The following is an 18,114-nucleotide window of genomic DNA, read 5'->3' on the forward strand; positions in this document are numbered from 1 at the left end:
AATTATATAAATAAAGATGGCAGCAGATTTGCGAAAGAGTGAAGAATAATAAGTTCAGGTATCAGTCTTCAAAAACCGAGAAGAAACTGATAGCTCACTAAAGGCAGATAGAGGAAGACAAAACCAGAAGGCATAAGCTTCAAAGGAGCAGGGATTTTTACGCGAGAGAGTATCAGGAATAGTTCAAAGCATCAGTGGAGAACACGAATAACATTCTGTGTGGGAAAAGAACACGTCCAGAGCTTACTGTACCTATAACCTAGCCTCTGTAACTGGAAATGAAGACTCTGCTCTAAACAGGTCATCACTTTTCACTACTTATTTTACTTGGCCTTCCGAGGAAATATAGACCTTTTGGAAATTATTGACTTTTGGGTCTAGGACACTATTTCTTGGTTTCCTCCCTTTTCTCTGGCTGTTTTTCAGAGACTTCCCTTCCAAATCTAGAGACATTTGTATTCTCCAGGGATCAGCTATTAGATACTTTCCCTTTTAAATTTCCCTTTGGACAGTTTCATCTTTCAAGGACTAAGCAATAACTAAATGACTTCCAAATGTCTACTTCAGTATAAATTCTGCTTGTCAGGCTACATAAAATGGGCTCTTCAAGGAATTACGATGTTTAAAGAAAGAGAAAGCCACATGATTTCAGTATCACAGAGATGACTACAGAGGAATAGCAATAAAAAGAGAGGCAACTTAGGAGAGGTGAATCACAAAAGATGACTAGGAGCTGATGACACTACGGGTGGGAAGAATGTTTCAGATAGAGGAAAATGAGTAAACGCACAGGGGCCTGAAAACATGATATTATAAGACAATTCCAAGCACTTCAAGAGCCTAAAGTTCAAGAAAAGTTTCAAAAATATGAAAATGGAGAGGCAGGGAGAAGCCAGATCATGGAAGACCTCAATAGCCATGATAAGTAATTCTTTTTTTTAGCCAAAAGAGGAGTAATCTAATAAAAGCTAAGACCTTCTCCTCATAAAAATACATGCACACTTCAGGAGTGCAAATGCACTCTTCCGGAAGATTCGTAACCCACTACATTCATAAACCATTAGATAAGAACTAAAACACGAGGAGTCACTGAAGGGTTTTAAGCAGGTAAGTGACTGGTAAAATTTGCCTTTTCAATAACTGAAACCAAAGTGGGCAAAACTGGAGGCAGGCAATCCAGTTAGGTAATGACTACTGTAATAGTCCAGACAAAGAATGTAGTAGTAGCAAGAAAAAAAAAGATGAAATTGACCCAGGAAATATTTAAAGTAAGTAGTTTGTAAGAGGTAAATAAGCTGGAAGAGCCAGAGATAATGGGTAGGGTTTCTGGTATGGGCAACAAGATATGCTACAAGCTGAGATGTTAATAAAAACAAGCGTTCATCAGCATTTAGTAAGTGATTTATTTATATTATGTCACTGAATACTCAATTATGTTAAGAGGCAGACAGTAGTTACAAAACAAAGAACTCGGTGAATCAAAAAGTTCTGCTAATTTGGGGAAATAGCATCCCTTTTATTTTCGTTAATCTCTTTTGGCTTTGATCCTCCTTTATAGCTGACAAGAAGTTCTATGTACTAAAGGTAAACTATCCTCATTAATGTTTCCAAAAATCTCTTGGAATAATTAAAATATAAAGAAATTCAAAATTCACATGATTATAAAAATCTTTCCTTAGCTAATGTCATAACATAGCCATGTTTTGCTCATTCTACTTTGAGAAGATTCAGCCAGAAGCAGTTCATCCATTCAACTACCCCTAATGTGAACTAGAAGTATGTTTCCTTACATTTGAAACAGAAGATATAGGTTTATATGATGCTTCAGGTGGTAAAAAAGCAGGGCAGACTATGACTCGTGTCACTTCCACACCTGATGCCTTTCATGGGCTCCTGTGTCTGTCAGAAGAAAGCAAAGGGCCTTAGCGTGGTCCTGGCTTTCTACATCCAAATGCATTTTTTCACACCTTCTCCCATCAGCTAAGTCTACCTTACGGCAATACGGAACTTTTTACTACTCAGTGGACTTGTTCTGCTGTCTTCTCTGATTCCAGGTGTTATTCTTCCTGCCTAGAACACTATGATTCTTAGTTATTCCCAAGCATCCTCCAGGTTTCAGCTTATATATCACTTTTAAGATAATTAGGTATTCTTCCTCTGTAGTCTCACAGCAACCAGTACCTATTCTCACTATTATATGTTATTATAACTGCCTATCAATTAAATGGGAAGCTGAGGCATATGACCTAATAACTTATTTACTGTTGTATCCTCAGAACCTAGCAAATTATAGAGTCTCAATAGAGATTTTTCAATTTCTCTTCTGATACTGTCTAGATAACAGTGACAATTAAACCTACCTTTCTCTAATTATCTGACCTTGAAGGGAAATAGATGTCAGAATACCTCCTGGTTTCGAGTATATTGGAAGCATACAAAAGGACCTTCTCAATCTGGAGACAAAGAATATGATATGAGAACCTATAGGAGAACCACTTATTTGATTAAAGAGATTTCTTTTACTTCAGAAAATATTTCAAGATGTTACTTGACCCATAAATGCTTATAGATGTGTAAGCACACTGAAGTTAGAAGTCATATAGGAAATAAAAGCATCCAAGCTATATTTCTATGGTCTACTCTGATTAAAAGGCTCAGCTCTCCTATCAAATTCAAGATAATGCATGTGGATTATGGAGCACAGTGACTTGCTACATGGTAAATGCTCAAAAAGATGATAGGTGTTATTACCCACATCCTACAGGCTGTGTACATACTTACCAGTTTATATATATACATAAACTGATCCTAAAAAATTCTCCTACATCTCTGCAAGATAATCAGAAAGGCAGAAACAAACATTTTGCATAAATTTACTAGCTTCATTCTTTCATGTAGGAAGTAGTTACTGACTACCTACTGTATGCCAAGCACTGTCATTAGGCTTCCATTCTAGTGGTATAGAAGCAAAACAACAAAGAAATCAATATGCAAGAAGTCAAATGACATTAAATCCCATGAAGAAAAATGCAGCAAGGTAAGGGGAATGCAGAAGAACATAATCATTCTTTGATGCAGCTGGTCAGGAAAAGCATCATTTGAGCAGAGAGCTCTCTCTGAATCAAATGAGGAAGGAAGCCACATGGATTATCACAGAGAAGGGTCACAGGGTCACAGACAATAGTTACAAACCTTAAGATGACAAAGATACGGCCACTTTAGACAGAGATGAGCGAGTGAGGTAGAGAAATCACAGAAGTGAAAGGAAGCCAGTTCATACAGGGCCATGTAAATCTCCAGATTTTACTTTTAAGATGGGAAGCCTCTGAAAAGTTCTGAGCATAATAAATAACATGGTTTAACTCAGATTTTAAAAAGATCATTCTGGCTGCTACTAGAGAATATACTGTAAAGCACAAGACTCCTGGGAAACAATTTCTTTCTTTTGCCAAAAGATGATGCCTTTAAACAGGGTAAACAGAAGTATAATGGTTAAAAAAAACCATGAATTATGGGTATTTTGAAGGTGTAGCGAACAAGATTTACCAATAATTTGAGTATGTGACATAGAGAAATTAAAAGATGTTTCCAAGGCGTTTGGCTGCACAGGAGGGAAAAAGAGCTGTTATTGACTGATATGGCAAAATATTATGAGAGACAGGTTTGGGATGATGAAAATCAGGAGCTCCACTTAGGACATGTGAAGTTTGAGAATCAGACTTAACTGTTGGATAAATCAGTCTACAGTTCAGAGGGCAAGAGGTGACGATGGAAATAGGAGAGTTGTCAAAGTGTAGATTAAAAGCTCTAACCTAGAGAGAGAATAAAAACGTCCCCAGGAGAGAGTCCTGGGGCATTTCTGACATTTACAGTAAACTGAGCATTTATTAAAACTAACTTGCTGGGCCAGGCGCGGTGGCTCACGCCTGTAATCCCAGCACTTTGGGAGGCCGAGGCGGGTGGATCACGAGGTCAGGAGATCAAGACCGTCATGGCTAACACTGTGAAACCCCGTCTCTACTAAAAGTACAAAAATATTTAGCTGGGCGTGGTGGCGGGCGCCTGTAGTCCCAGCTACTCGGGAGGCTGAGGCAGGAGAATGGCGTGAACCCAGGAGGCGGAGCTTGCAGTGAGCCAAGATAGCGCCACTGCAGTCCCGCCTGGGCAAAAGAGCGAGACTCCGTCTCAAAAAAAAACAAAAAAACAAACAAAAAAAACAACTAACTTGCTTTACTGCACCATAAATCACTTGCTGTATTTATCCCTGCTCCATTTATAGTTATACATCTGGAAACACAGCCTTAGTGTTAGAGGTAAAGAGTAAATACCAAACATACAAAATCTGATCTGGTCGGGTGCGGTGGCTCACGCCTGTAATCCCAGCACTCTGGAAGGCCGAGGCAGGCAGATCACGAGGTCAGGAGTTCAAGACCAGCCTGGCCAATATGGTGAAACTCTGTCTCTACTAAAAATACAAAATTAGCCAGGCATGGTGGCACATGCCTGTAATCTCAGCTACTCGGGAGGCTGAGGCAGGAGAATTGCTTCAACCCGGGAGGCAGAGGTTGCAGTGAGCCAAATCGCGCCACTGCACTCCAGCCTGGGCGACAGAGCAAGACTCCATCTCAAAAAAAAAAAAAAAAAAATCTGAAGTTACTGAGAAACTGATATGAAATCATTAAGAAAATTAAGGTGTCTAAATTAATACATACAAAGAGATGCTACAACATGGTATTTATAAATTTAAACAAAATCCATGGCCAGGCACGGTGGCTCATGTCTGTAGTCCCAGCACTTTGTGAGGCCAAGGCAGAAGGATTACTTTGGGGCCAAGAATTCAAGACCAGCCTGGGCAACACAGTGAGACCCTGTCTCTACAAAAAAAAAAAAAAAAAAAAATACTGTTTTAGCCTGGCATGGTGGCATGTGCCTGTAGTCCCAGCTACTCAGGAGGCTGAGGCATGAGGATCACTAGAGCCCAAGAATTCAAAGTTGTAGTGAGCTCTGATCACACCACTGCACTCCAGCTGTGTCATTTGTGACAGAGCAAGACACTGTCTCAAACAACAAGCAAACAAAACAAAAAAACTAAAGTAAATCCAGGTAAAATAAACATACAAATAAATGAAAAGATCTGGGTTATTGCATTAGTTCTGTTTCTAGGCTTAACTACAAAATGGTATCCAGTTGTTAAAAACGTTTGCTTAGGAGTATTAATAATTTTTTTTTTACTATGCTCTTCTACATCCTAGGAAATTGGCAACACTAAGAATTCCTAAAAACAAACAGGAGTGTTAACTGTATATGAATTATTATTTAAGATGCATTCAAGGCGTTACTTAGTTAAAATATCAAATGCATGTCAAAGTACAAACAAAAAAATCATGCTTCAACAAATGTGGGATGTTGCCATTAATGGACAGTTAGTTCTGAGGTAAAACCAAGAATCCTTCATTACCTATTTTGTAAATTAGGACAAACACTATTAAGGTATTAGGTTGGTACAAAAGTAATTGAACAAACCTGGACCTACTCACCTCACTGAAAGTGCTGCCTGGCTATAGTTTCTAGATATAGGAATGTGAGAAATGGTAGCAGCCTTGAAGGTTTAGAGCTATATTCCCATACCAATTATGGCTAGAAACTGAAACAGCTCTATTGAGACATTATGGGAAGTCTAATTTCCTGTTACTCTACTTTAACACAGCCAAGTAAAACAGTAAGAAAGCTTGCTTAATTCAACAAGGACTGAATGCCAGAGTGTCACCTGGAAACTTGTGACAAATAATCATGCCTCACACATGCATCCTTGGTTTTTACTACCAAATGCAAGCTTCATCTATCCTCTTCCATTCTAAACTTGACTCATCCTCCTAACCTCTTCCAGAAAGATGTCTAGAAACCCAGAGGCTTTCTGAAGACCCATAGGCTATCCCCCATCTTCAACTACTTTACATAATGGCCTCTCAACTTCTTAGCTTTCATGAAAGCCTGGCTCTTCCCCAAAGGCACTGCCTATCATGCAACCCTTTTATGCGACTCCTAAAATCCCTAAGTCCACCATTATTCTTCTAATTCCCTGTATTAAAAATAAAAGACAAAATTCCCTGTATTAAAAACAACAACAAAACAGCTTGTAATTTGAAACTCATGTTATCTAACTGAATGCCTTCTCTTTCCCTCTCTGTTCTGGTCAATTAAACCCACATATTTAAGCCTTCACTTTGCCCCCAGTTACATCATCAGCAAAGTGACTTCAATGTCCCTGTACATGGTTCTATCCCAATACTCTAGGCCCCCAAAATATTTGCCTTTCTAAATTTGAGACATCTTCACCTCCTCATTTCAGCAAATCACTCCCTTGTCTTTGTTAGACATATTAAAACCTCTGACAATGATCATCTCGGCTATCTTTATAAGAGTTTCACTCATACTCATATCTCCTTTCACCTGTCAAGACACCAGGTTTGGTGACAAATAAAAATGATACATATTTGAGAGGCTGAGGCAGGAGAATCATTGGAACCCAGGAGGCAGAGGATGCAGTGGCCAAGATCGTGCTACTGCACTCCAGCCTGGGTGACAAAGCAAGACTCAGTCTCAAAAAAAAAAAAAAAAGCATACATATTTATTGTATTCACATGATGTTCCAAAATATGTATACATTGTGGAATGGCTAGATCAAGCTAATTAATACATGCAATACCTCACATACTTATATTTTATGGTAGAACATTTAAAATCTACTCTTAGTAATTTCCAAGAATACACTGTTATTAACTAGTTTCCATGTTGTACAATAGATACCTTGAACAAATTCCTCTTAACTGAAATTTTGTGTCCTCTGACCAACATCTCTGCAACCCAGTCCACCCACCCCCAGCCCCTGGTAACCACTATTTTACATCTCTGAGTTAAGATTCCACATTTAAGAGAGATGTAGTATTTGCCTTTCTGTGGCTGGTTTACTTTCAACAATGCCCTCCAGGTTCATCCCTGCTGTCACAAATGACAGCATTTCCTCCTTTTTATGGCTGAAGTGTATTCCACTGTGTATACATACCACATTTTCTTTATCCATGAACACTTAGGCTGATGCTGTATCATGGGTATTGCAAATAATACTGAAAGGAACATGGGAGTACAGATCTCTTCAGCACACTGATTTCATTCATATATATACACACACACACACACACACACACACATATATATCCAAGTGTGACTGCTGAATCATATGGTGGTTCTATTTTTTAATTTCTGAGCAAACTTCATGCTATTTTCCATAAATGCTGTACTTATTCCTACCATGTGCAAGATACCTCATCTGCAAATCCTCATCATACTTTAACAGCCATTCTAATGGCCATTTGTATGTCTTATTTTGAGAAATGTCTATTCAAGTCCTTTGCCCATTTCTTAACTGAGGTGCTTTCTTACTATTGAGATGTCTGAGTTCCTTATATATTTTGCATATTAACCCCTTACCAGATATATGGTTTGGAAATACTATCTTCCATTCTGTGAGTTTTTTCATTCTGTAGATTTTTTCTTTTTGCCATGCAGAAGCTTTTTAGTTTGATGTGATCTCATGCATCAATTTTTATTTTTTTTTGCCTGTGCTTTGGGGTCATATCCAAAAAAAATCACTGTCCAAACCAATGTCATGTACATTTCTTCTATACTTTATTCTGGTAGTTCTACAGTTTCAGGTCTTATGTTTAAGGCCTTAATCCATTTTAACTTGAATTTGGTATATGATGTGAGATACAGGTCTGATTTCATTCTCCTGCATGTAGATATTCCATTTTCCCAACACCACCTCATATTGAACAGACTTCTCTCTCCCCGCTGTGTTCTTTGCACCCTGTCCAAAAGCAATTGACAGTACACAAATTTATTTCTGTGCTCTCCATTCTGTTCTGTGCGTCGATGTGTCCTGTTTTTTTGTTTCTTTTGTTTTGTTTTTAAAAGACAGGGTCTCACTCTGTCATCCAGGCTGGAGTGCAGTGATGCAATCACAGTTCACACAACCTTAAGCTCCTGAGCTCAAGCAATCCTCCTCCTTCAGTCTCTCGGGTAGCTAGGACTACAGATACACAGCACCGTGCGTGGCTTTAAAATTATTTTTTTTAAATTTTAGAGACAGGGTCTCACTATGTTGCCTAGGCTGCTCTCGAACTCCTGGTTTCAAGTAATCCTTCTGCCTCAGTGTCCCAGAGTGCTGGAATACACTTGTGAGCAACTGTGTCTACTTCTATGTGACTATCATGCTGTTATAATTACTGTAGCTTTGAACTATATTTTGAAATCAGATAGTGTGATGTCTCCTGCTTTGTTCTTTTCACTCATGACAGCTTTGGCTATTTAGGATCTTATGTGGTTCCATATAAATTTTAGCACTGTTTTCTAGTTCTGTAAAATTTAACATTGGAATTTTGATAAGGATTGCATTAAAACTGCAGATTCCTTTGGATAATAAAAACATTTTACAATATTAATTCTTCCAATCCATAAACACAAGATAACTTCCCATTTATTTGTATCTTCTTCAATTTCTTTAATCAATGTTACATAGTTTTCAACTCTTTGGTTACAGTTATTTCTAAGTACAATCATCCCTCGGTATCTGCAGGATATTGGTTCCAGGATCTCCCGTAGATACCAAAATCCATGGATGCTCAAGTCTATTATATAAAATGGTATAGTATTTGCATACAACCTACACACATCCTCTTGTATACTTTAAATCATTACTTAGTACCTAATACAACATAAATGCTATGTAAATAGTTGCTATACTGTAGTTTCCTTATTGTATAAGAAAACAGTATTTTTATTGTTGTATTTTTTTTTCTCAAATATGTTCATCCAAATGTCGGTTCAATTTGCAAATGCAGAACCACCGATACTGGGAGCCACTGCATGTTTTGTTTTTGGTACCTATTATAAATGGAATTGTCTTCTTCATTCTTCTTTTAGATAATTTGTCATTAATGTACAGAAATTCTACTGATTTTTGTACCTTGATTTTGTATCTTACAACTTTACTGAATTTGTTTATCAGCTCTAACGGTTCTCTGGTGGACTCTAATTTAGGGTTTTCTATATACAAGATCATGTCATCTTCAAACAGGGACAACAATGGCTTCCTTTCCTACTGGGATGCCTTTTCTTTCTCTTGCCTAATTGCTCTTGCAAGGACTTCCAGTACTGTGCTGAATAGAAATGGCAAGAGTGGGCATTCTCGTTTTCTTCCTAATCTCAAAAGAAAAGCTTTCAACTTTTCAACATTCAGTATAATGCTAGCAGTGGGTTTGTCAATATGGCCTTTATTTTATAGAGGTACATTCCTTCTATACTTAATTTGTGAGAGTTTTTAGTACAAGAGAATGCTGAATTCTGTCAAATGCTTTTTCTCAATTATCTCAATTATCTATTGAAATGATCATATGGTTTTGGTCTTTGTTCTCCTAATGTGGTATCACATTTTATGGATTCAGGTCTGTTGGATAATCCTTGTACCCTTGAGGTAAACCCATATGATCACAGTAAATGATCCTTGTAATACACTGTTGAATTTAGTTATTATTTTCTTCAGAATTTCTGCATCTAAATTAAGAATACGGGTCTGTAATTTTCTTTTCCTGGAGAGTTCTTGTCTGGCTTTGGTATCTAGGTAATGCTCATCTCCCAAAATGAGTTTGAAAGTATCCCCTCTTCTTAAATTTCTCATAAAATTATGAGAACAATTTGTACTAGTTCTTCTTTAAATGTCTGCTAGAATTCAGCAGTAAAGTCACCAAGTCTTGGGCTTCCTTTGGTGGGAGATATTTTTACAACTGATACAATCCTTGTCACTGGACTGTTCACGTTTTTAATTTCATGATTAAGCTTGGGCGAGTTGCATGTGTCTAGGAATTTATCCATTTCTTCTATGGTAATCAATTTGTTGGCATATAATTGTTCAGTTTCTTATGATCCTTTTATTTCTTGTACTTCTCTGGTATCAGCTGCAATGTCCTCTTTCATTTCTGATTTAACCTGAGTCATCTCTTTTTTTCTTAGTCTAGCTAAAGACTTGTTGCTTTTATCATCAAAAAACACCACAACTCCTAATTTTTTTTTATCTTGAGTCATCTCTTTTTTCCTTAGTCTAGCCAAATAACCTGTCTTTTGAGTTCAGATTCTTTTGCCCGCTTGCTCAATTCTGCTTTTAATGCTCTTTTGCATTTTTCATTCCATTTATTGCATTTTCAGCTTCAGAATTTGTTAAAAAATTTCAATCTTGAAATTTCTTATTTTGATTGTTGTTTTCCTGATTTTGTTGAATTGTTTATCTGCATTTTCTTGAAATTCATTGAGTTTCCTTAAACAATTACTTTGAATTCTTTGTCAGGCAGTTCATATATCTCCATTTCTTTATGGTTGGTTCAGGTGCCTTATTGTGCTCCTTTGACTGGTGTCACGTTTCCCTGACTGTTCTTGATCCTTGTAGTCATGTGTTGGCACCTGCACATTTGAAGAAGCTGAGACTTGTTCCAGTCTTTGCAGAGTGACTTTATTGGGGAAAGCCCTTCACCAGTCAGCCTGTCCAGAGATTATGCAGCCTGAGTCCACAGGGGCTGGCCTGGAGTCTGGGTCAGCAGGGTAGGTCCTGGAGCCTTGGTACGCAGGTGCTGCTGGTCTGGCATCCGGGTCTACTAGAGTAAGCCTGAACCTTGGGTCTGCAAGGACTAGTGTGAAGGCGAGGTAGGTGGGTGCTGGCCTAGAATTTGGATCACAAGGGGCTGGCCAAGTACTGGGTTTGGATCCTTGTTGTGCAGGGATGTGAGGCCACAGGGGCCGATCTAGAGGGCAGCGCTGCAGGGACCACCCTAGCACTAGACAGGCTTGGAGCCTAGGGCTGTGGGATCCAGCCTGGTGCTGGGGTGGGCCTGTAGGCTTGGTTTGTGGGTATTGGCCTGAAGTTTGGGGCCATGGGGGCCCGCCTAGCATTGAGTTTTACTGGGGCGAGCTCAATGTTAGGGTCTAAGTATGGTGTACACTTCCCCTCCTTCCCCCAGGTGGACAGTATCTCTCTCCATGCTGGGCTCTCAGGGATTAAGGAAGGTGTGATGCAAGTAATGTAAAACTGTCCCTCTTACCCTTTTCAATGTGTCTTTTCGTATTTGTGTGCCACATTCAGGTAATCTCTCATCTGGTTTCTTAGCTCTTATATTTTTGTGTGTAGATAGTTGTTCAAATTGATGGTTCTACAATGAGATGAGTGCTGCAAAGTGCCAGTCTGCCATCTTGCTGTTATCTAGACCTCAGGCTTTTCTTAAAACAACTCAACACTTTGGTCTGGCATCCCAACCTTTCCAATCATGGCCATCATCAACAGCATATAAATTCAAATACTCCAATGTTAACATCTTATGCACATGTCACTAGTGATTCTGTTCCATCAGCTCTGCTAATATCCAATCCTAAAATACCATGCATAATCTTCTGGCTATTGGAGAAAAGTCTTTAAATTTCAAGTGCGATAAGGTCTTTAATCTTAACTAGTCACTCAGTGGAATGAGATTCTCCTAGTCTGATATGGTTTCTGATTTCAGGTAGCCAGCCAGTCAAGACTCTCAACTTCTGATCCACTTCTTCACCCATTCCCCTCAGTAGCTTCCTAAGTTTTCAGTCTTCTCAAAACCTCTAAACAAACCTTGTATTCCACAAAATATTATTAAAAAATGTTCCATAAAAAGTTTCGTGGTCACTAACCTACAGTAAGATACTATCTTATATCCACTACAATGACTACTATTAAAGTACACACACACACACTCACACAGTATGTGATGGCAAGGATGTAGAGAAACTGGACCCCTTGTGCACTAGTGGTAGAAATGCAAATAGGTATAGTCGCTCTGGAAAAGAGTATGGCAGTTTCTCAAAATTTTAAAAATAAAATTACCATATGATGCAACAATTCCACTTCTGGGAAAACAATTCAAAGTAGGGTCTCAAAAAGATATCTGTACACTCCTGTTCATAGCAACATTGTCTGTAATAGCTACAACATGGAAGCAACCTGAGTGCTCATCAACAGGTAAACGGATAAGCAAAATGTGGTATATACATACAATAAAACATTATTCAGCCTGAACAAGGATGCAAATTTTGAAACATGCTAAATGTAGATGGATGAAACTTGAGGACACTGCAAAGTAAAATAAGCCAATCATAAAAGGGCAAAAACTGTATGACTGCACTTATAGGGGGTACTTAGAGCAGTCAAAGTTAGACACAAAGTAGAATAATGGTTGTCAGAGGCTGTGAAGACAAGGAAATGAGGAATTATTGTTTAATGGGTACAGAGTTTCAGTTCTGCAAAACAGAGAGTTCTGATGGTGACTGTGCAACAATATTAATATACTTAATACCATTGAGCCAAATACTTAAAAATGGTGAAATGGAAAATTTTACATTATGTGTATCTTACAATTTTTTAAAACTTAAAAGACAAGTCACACGGTTGGGTCACATCAATTTGAGAAATACATTTTATAGTCGTTTCTTGCAGATTCACAATATATACCAGCATTTAAATAAGGTTCCAATATTTTCAGTACGAAAATCTTGATTTTTCCATCCTCACCTACAATTACAATTAATATCACAAATCCATCTTTACTTCCTTGTTCTAATTTCATTAGATGGGCATCTTTCCTCTTATTCAAGGTCAATCACTATATCTGCATTTTTCTTTTTTTTATATTACCTGTATGAGAGATACACCTGTATTTTTCATTCCAACCCTTACTACCTCGAAAAACTTTGCTTTGATAATTACTACCTCTATTATCTGAAACATCTTTAGTCTTCACAATAAATCACTAAAGTCTTACTTACTTCACGTTCTAAATATTTGTCTTAAATCCAGAAAAATTTATTTTGAATTCCTATTATATCACTGTCATTGTCAAGGCTCTCATTGACTGAACTACCTTACCACCACACGTTTCTCTTCAATCCTTTCTCTATTGCAAGGTTATTAAAAATACACGTTTGACAAACTTACTATCTACCTACTGAGCAAATTCTTTGCTGACTCCCAAATACCTTCTATCACATCTTATCTTCTTCATTTTCCTACCTCTCAGCTAGTTTATGATCTAGAAGTCCTCAACTGCCTATTGTCCCCTACTCCCTATGCTGCTTCTAACTTTGGCTCATACTTCTGCCTAGAATAAGCCAGTCATTCTTCTAGCTGCCTGATCCCAGTCACATTTCAAGACTGAACTTAGCATTTCCTGGCTACTCGTACTTCCCTGCCATCTATACTAGATTCCTATTGCATACCTGGTTACTCCAGTACTCCTTTATGTTACTATTGTATTTTGGATACTATTCTACCTCAGTGACTGAAATTATTTGCTTCTGCATCTTTCACTCTGAGTATAATATACATTTCTGTGGGGTGAAGACTAATTATTGCACATCTCTGTATCTATAACATAGTACCTGATGCCTTAAATATGGTAGGCGTTGAGATTGTTAAACTCAACTCTTTCCTCAATCTCCCTGTTTCCCTACAACTGCTACCAGGGAAGCAAAAAGACTAAGAATTCAGGCATGTGCAATTATCCATCTAGCAATAGAAATCTAGTAAACTGTTACCGAGGTTTAGAGTTACCTGATAGGAAAAAAAGTAGGTATGTTCCTATCTCCCAATTTACTGCTAAATGATTCCTTTCTTTTAACCAGAAATTATTTCCAAATAATGTGACATAATTTAAAGCAGTCTAGGGCAACTCAAAATAAGAACCACAGTCTCAACCAAGTTACACTTACATTCGGCTAGCTTCAATGTCGTCAGACTGAGGTTCTCCTGATCTGTAAAATGCAATTGAGAAACAGTTAGCAAAATATTCCATATTCCAAAAAAAAAAAGGTAGACATATTACTTAGGAAGACAAATTTGTAAACAAGATTTAAGCACTAAATAAAACAGTTTTAAAATTAAATATGTCAACATGAAAGAAAGTGGTCAGATCAGGTGGCCATACATTTATTTTAAGGGTTGGACTTAAAAAACTCAATGCATGTTTTTTAAAGGAAATTGTAAACGCTACACATAGATACCAACAGACAAGCCATTATAAGCCATAACTATTCACAAAGTCAAATATGTGTAATAAAACACAGAGCTAAAAAACTTCCTATAGCCAAGTATTGGTTATCCACATTAACATAGGTACTCACTGGTATTCACTCACAGTATTAAACTTTAGATTAGTGGCTCTGTAAACTACTCCCTAGGCAGGCTAAAGCTTAGGCCAGCCATGTAGTTTTGTAAATGAAGGTTTATTGGGATGCAGCCATACTCATGCATTTAGGTATCACCTATGGCTGCTTTCACACTAAAAGAACAGAGCTGAGGACTCGTGGCAGAAACCACACGGCCCACAAAGCCTAAAATATTTATTTTCTGGCCCTTTAAGAACAAATGTGCCAACCGCTACCACTACTCCAGATAATTCAAACTGAAATCTAATACCTTGCTAAGTTTGAAGACACTTAAATCAGATACAACATTCTAATGATGATTATCTTGGTTCAACAATGAAATTGTTTTCCTAAAAATACATTTACTGTATGTATTACCTGTCAAAAGTGTATCACCTGAGGTGCAGTTTTGCACTGGATAGCTGTGAATTAACTTCAGTTTTAAACAGTTGCCAGTTACTTTGTTATTTCTAAATATACTACTGCTCTCTTATGTAGAAATATTTAAAATTCAAAGTCACTAAAAAGCCTTTCATTTTCATTTCGCGAGACATGAATCAGTATTTCCCTATTCACTTTCATAAACAGCATCAGCAACAATGAATGATATGAGTCAATATAACATTGATTTCTAACACTTAGAAATTCCCAAACTAGATAAAAAATGTTTTTTGAGGTCAAAAGCTAAATTTTCAAATTGGTATTACAAAGTCCTGACTTGTGAACTTCTCATTGACTTTAGGCTTCCAACTTTAAGCAACTCTAACAGGAATCTGAAAATCAGAGTCTCACACACACACACACACACACACACACACACACACGTGCACACACGCGCGCACAAACCTGTTTTCTAAATTTCTTAGCTTAAAAAAAAAAAAAACCCTCACTTCTTTATCAGACTCTCAAAATTACCCTCACTGCAATTCATTCAGATTCCACAGATTCCAAGGACAAGAATGGAAAAGAAAAAAAAAAAGAAAAAAAGACTCCAGCAGCTCAAATATTTTAGATCTTCTTTGCAATGTATTTAAATTTTCAATTTTGCACAAAATTACATAAGAACTAAAAACTGGGGCATGCTGGAGGTGGCAGTGACTTGGCTGTGACACAAATGCAAAAATTTCACTCCACCCTCTCCCCCAGGGAGCAAGCAAATCACCTATGTGACACACCTGGTCTCCACCAGCCTTGTGGGTAAGTACCCCAAGATTGCTTCCAAACTTGTATCGCCCAGACAGAAGAGCTAAAAATTGATGATAACCCCATGTACCAGCTGACTCATTTTTGAAAGTGCGACCCTCCAGCATCAGATGTCATACTGTAAGGAGGCAGAGCTGGCTTGCAAAACAAAAAATAAACCTGCTGGCACTGAGGGAAGAGAGGCAGATTAGAAGTTTTCAAACACGTAGGCAGCAAAACTTTCAAAATTAACAGGGAAAGAGAAGAAAGGGACACGATGATAGGAAAATAAAAATATTACTGCAAAAAGGTTAAGACACAAGAAGGAAAACAAATCTAAGTCTTAGAAGTACAATATGTAACTGTTACAAAGTTTTGAGATCCTGAAATGGGATAGAGTTTAAATACATTATCAAATGATAACTACATCTATCTTCCCAATTTCTGTTCCCTAAGCAAGAGAATATGTGAACTTTGGCATCAAAATATTTGTCACCAAACTGTAACATATTACTAGTTTTTACATATATTAAAGTAGGCTATTAAAAACCATTGATAAGACAAGCTAAGTAATTTAAATCAATCCAGTATAGAAGAAGAAGGATTGAAAGATTATTACCTTAAAATAAATCTGTCCTGGGTCTATTAAACATAGCAAAGTTGTTCTATTCAAATTGGAAATTGTTTTTTAATCAAGAGAAAAATGAATATATACAGAACTAGCAGACATTTTTCTTGCAGTGATTAATAATTTATGTCTGAATAAATTTCTACTCATCCTATTAACAGTATATTTCTAGAATATTATAAATAAGTTACCAAAAAAAGTCCCGAGGTTAGAATTCAAACTCTCAAAACTTGGAAATATGCCAGGTGTGGTAGTTCATGTCTGTAATCTCAGCACTTTGGGAGGTCAAGGCATAAGGATCACGTGAGCTCAGGAGTTCAAGGTCAGCCTGGGCAACATGATGAAACCTCGTCTCTTAGCCGGGTGTGGTAGTGGGTGCCTTTAGTCCCAGCAACTTGGGAGGCTGAAGTTGGAGGGTCGCTTGAGCCCAGAAGGTCAAAGCTGCAGTGAACTGTGACCATGCCACTGCACTCCAGCCTGGGCGATGGAGTGAGACCTTGCCTTGGAAACAAAGAAAGATAAACTATGAAATATATACCACCTAGCAACAGTTCCCAAGCTTGACTTTGGCTCCTAAAGAGTCTACTTATTCTTTTACTGCCAAGTTGCTGGAAGTAAGAATCCTGTATGTGCTTGTAAATGCAGAACATATAACCTAATTCAAAACATATAACTAAAGGGAAATTTTTGTATTAAACTATTGACTTAGGTTATCCTAAAGTGTGCCAGAATAATAAGTCAGAAAAGAAATTTTAAAACTGAAACAATAACCAAATAACATTAGATAATAAAATGTAAATCTTAGAATGAGAATCAATTTTAGGTCTTGATTTGAATCGCAGAAAATATGATCACAAAACGCCCACTAATCTGAATACTGCAGCATGAGCTAGCAAATTCAAATGGTGGCTCACTTCCAATAACACTGGTGCAGCTTCTCCATCCTGCAAGCCACTCCTTTTACCTCCACTGTAACTCTCTAGGAGAGAAAAGTATACTAGTTTTATTAATGTTATAAAAACTTCTAGAGAAATGTTTAGTTAAAACGTTCACCACATAAAAGGCATACTTTAAAATGCATATTAAGAAATTTTTCATGTTTTCTATAATGTTTATAGTAAAATGTTTAAAACCCTGAAGTTTTTTGAGAAATACTTTCCTGTTTACCCATACAGATAGGTCTTTGATAGTGGCTACCGATATTTTTAATAAGAAAAAAAGACACTAAAATATTTTAAGGAGATTAAATGAGGTAGGTCAACTCTCAGGCCCACTATTCTTAGCAGTATTCCTGCCAACTATACATTGTCTTCATTTTTACAGTATGTATTTCACTTTACAATGACAGCCTTTTAAAGGCTGTAAAATAATTCAAAATTACCTTTTACAAGCTGTGGCCATTCGGTGACATCAGGGTGATCACAGCTTTGAGTCACTGATTAAAAACAGGTTGTCACACCAGTCTAGCTGCTACCTTGATCTGAGCGTAGGCTTAATAACTCTAATAAATTAAACAAACCTTTGGTTAGAACACTTTAATATATAAACCCAATTCATTGTTCAAAAAATAATCCTAAAAGCTTCAAATTAGGTGTCAATGTAAAATTAATCAGAAGAGTAATTATTATAGAAAAGTTTTTAAGGACTATTTTCCAGCATTTTGTTTTTCTTAAATGATCTCTTCATTTGAGAAAATATAATAATTCCTTGTACTTTTATGTAATGTTATACTTTATGAAGCATTTTGGTCAATAGTACCTTGAGTCTTATAACAACTTTGGCTTTATCTAATCAAGACAGATAATATACTAAGAATTAAAAAAAAAAAAAATTAAGCAGCCTCCGAGTGATTAACTGACTTGCCCAAGATTTTGGAACTAGTGTTGAAGGACGGACTAAAACCCAGATATACTGACTTCCTATCAAGTGATAGATTTTGTTTGTTTGTTTTGGCTTAGTTTTGCTATATTGGGTTTCAAGATTTAAGTATAGGTAAATGAGTAAAGATTCAGAACACAGACTGAGATCTTTCA

At 37.1% G+C, this 18,114-nt stretch overlaps 1 protein-coding gene and 1 long non-coding RNA gene across 19 annotated transcripts in view; one reads left to right on the forward strand and one right to left on the reverse strand.

The window, feature by feature from the left end:
- Positions 1-18,114, forward strand: part of LOC131380643 (uncharacterized) — a 139,108-nt gene that overhangs the window by 111,614 nt on the left and 9,380 nt on the right. Inside the window, exon 11 of one of the 9 annotated variants that reach the window (XR_009209898.1) lies at positions 15,418-15,468. The exons of the other annotated variants lie outside the window; for them this stretch is intronic. This is a non-coding gene — a long non-coding RNA (uncharacterized LOC131380643). The remainder of the gene's footprint in view (positions 1-15,417; positions 15,469-18,114) is intronic. 9 annotated transcript variants of the gene reach the window in all.
- UBE3A (ubiquitin protein ligase E3A) overlaps positions 1-18,114 on the reverse strand; it is a 101,600-nt gene that overhangs the window by 54,359 nt on the left and 29,127 nt on the right. For 4 of the 10 annotated variants that reach the window (XM_032175114.2, XM_058428071.1, XM_058428070.1 and 1 more), the window contains 2 exons: positions 17,463-17,582; positions 13,837-13,878 (listed from right to left, as the gene is read on the reverse strand). In XM_032175114.2, the coding sequence (XP_032031005.1) occupies positions 13,837-13,878; positions 17,463-17,482 (62 nt within the window). In that variant the 5' untranslated portion in view covers positions 17,483-17,582. Of the gene's footprint in view, positions 1-13,836; positions 13,879-15,446; positions 15,643-16,272; positions 17,061-17,462; positions 17,583-18,114 lie in introns of all 10 variants that reach the window. The other 6 variants (XM_058428073.1, XM_032175123.2, XM_058428072.1 and 3 more) reach the window with 6 other exon arrangements.

The sequence above is a fragment of the Hylobates moloch genome, unplaced genomic scaffold (genome assembly GCF_009828535.3).
Source record: "Hylobates moloch isolate HMO894 unplaced genomic scaffold, HMol_V3 SCAFFOLD_14, whole genome shotgun sequence".
Classification (NCBI taxonomy): Eukaryota; Metazoa; Chordata; class Mammalia; order Primates; family Hylobatidae; genus Hylobates; species Hylobates moloch.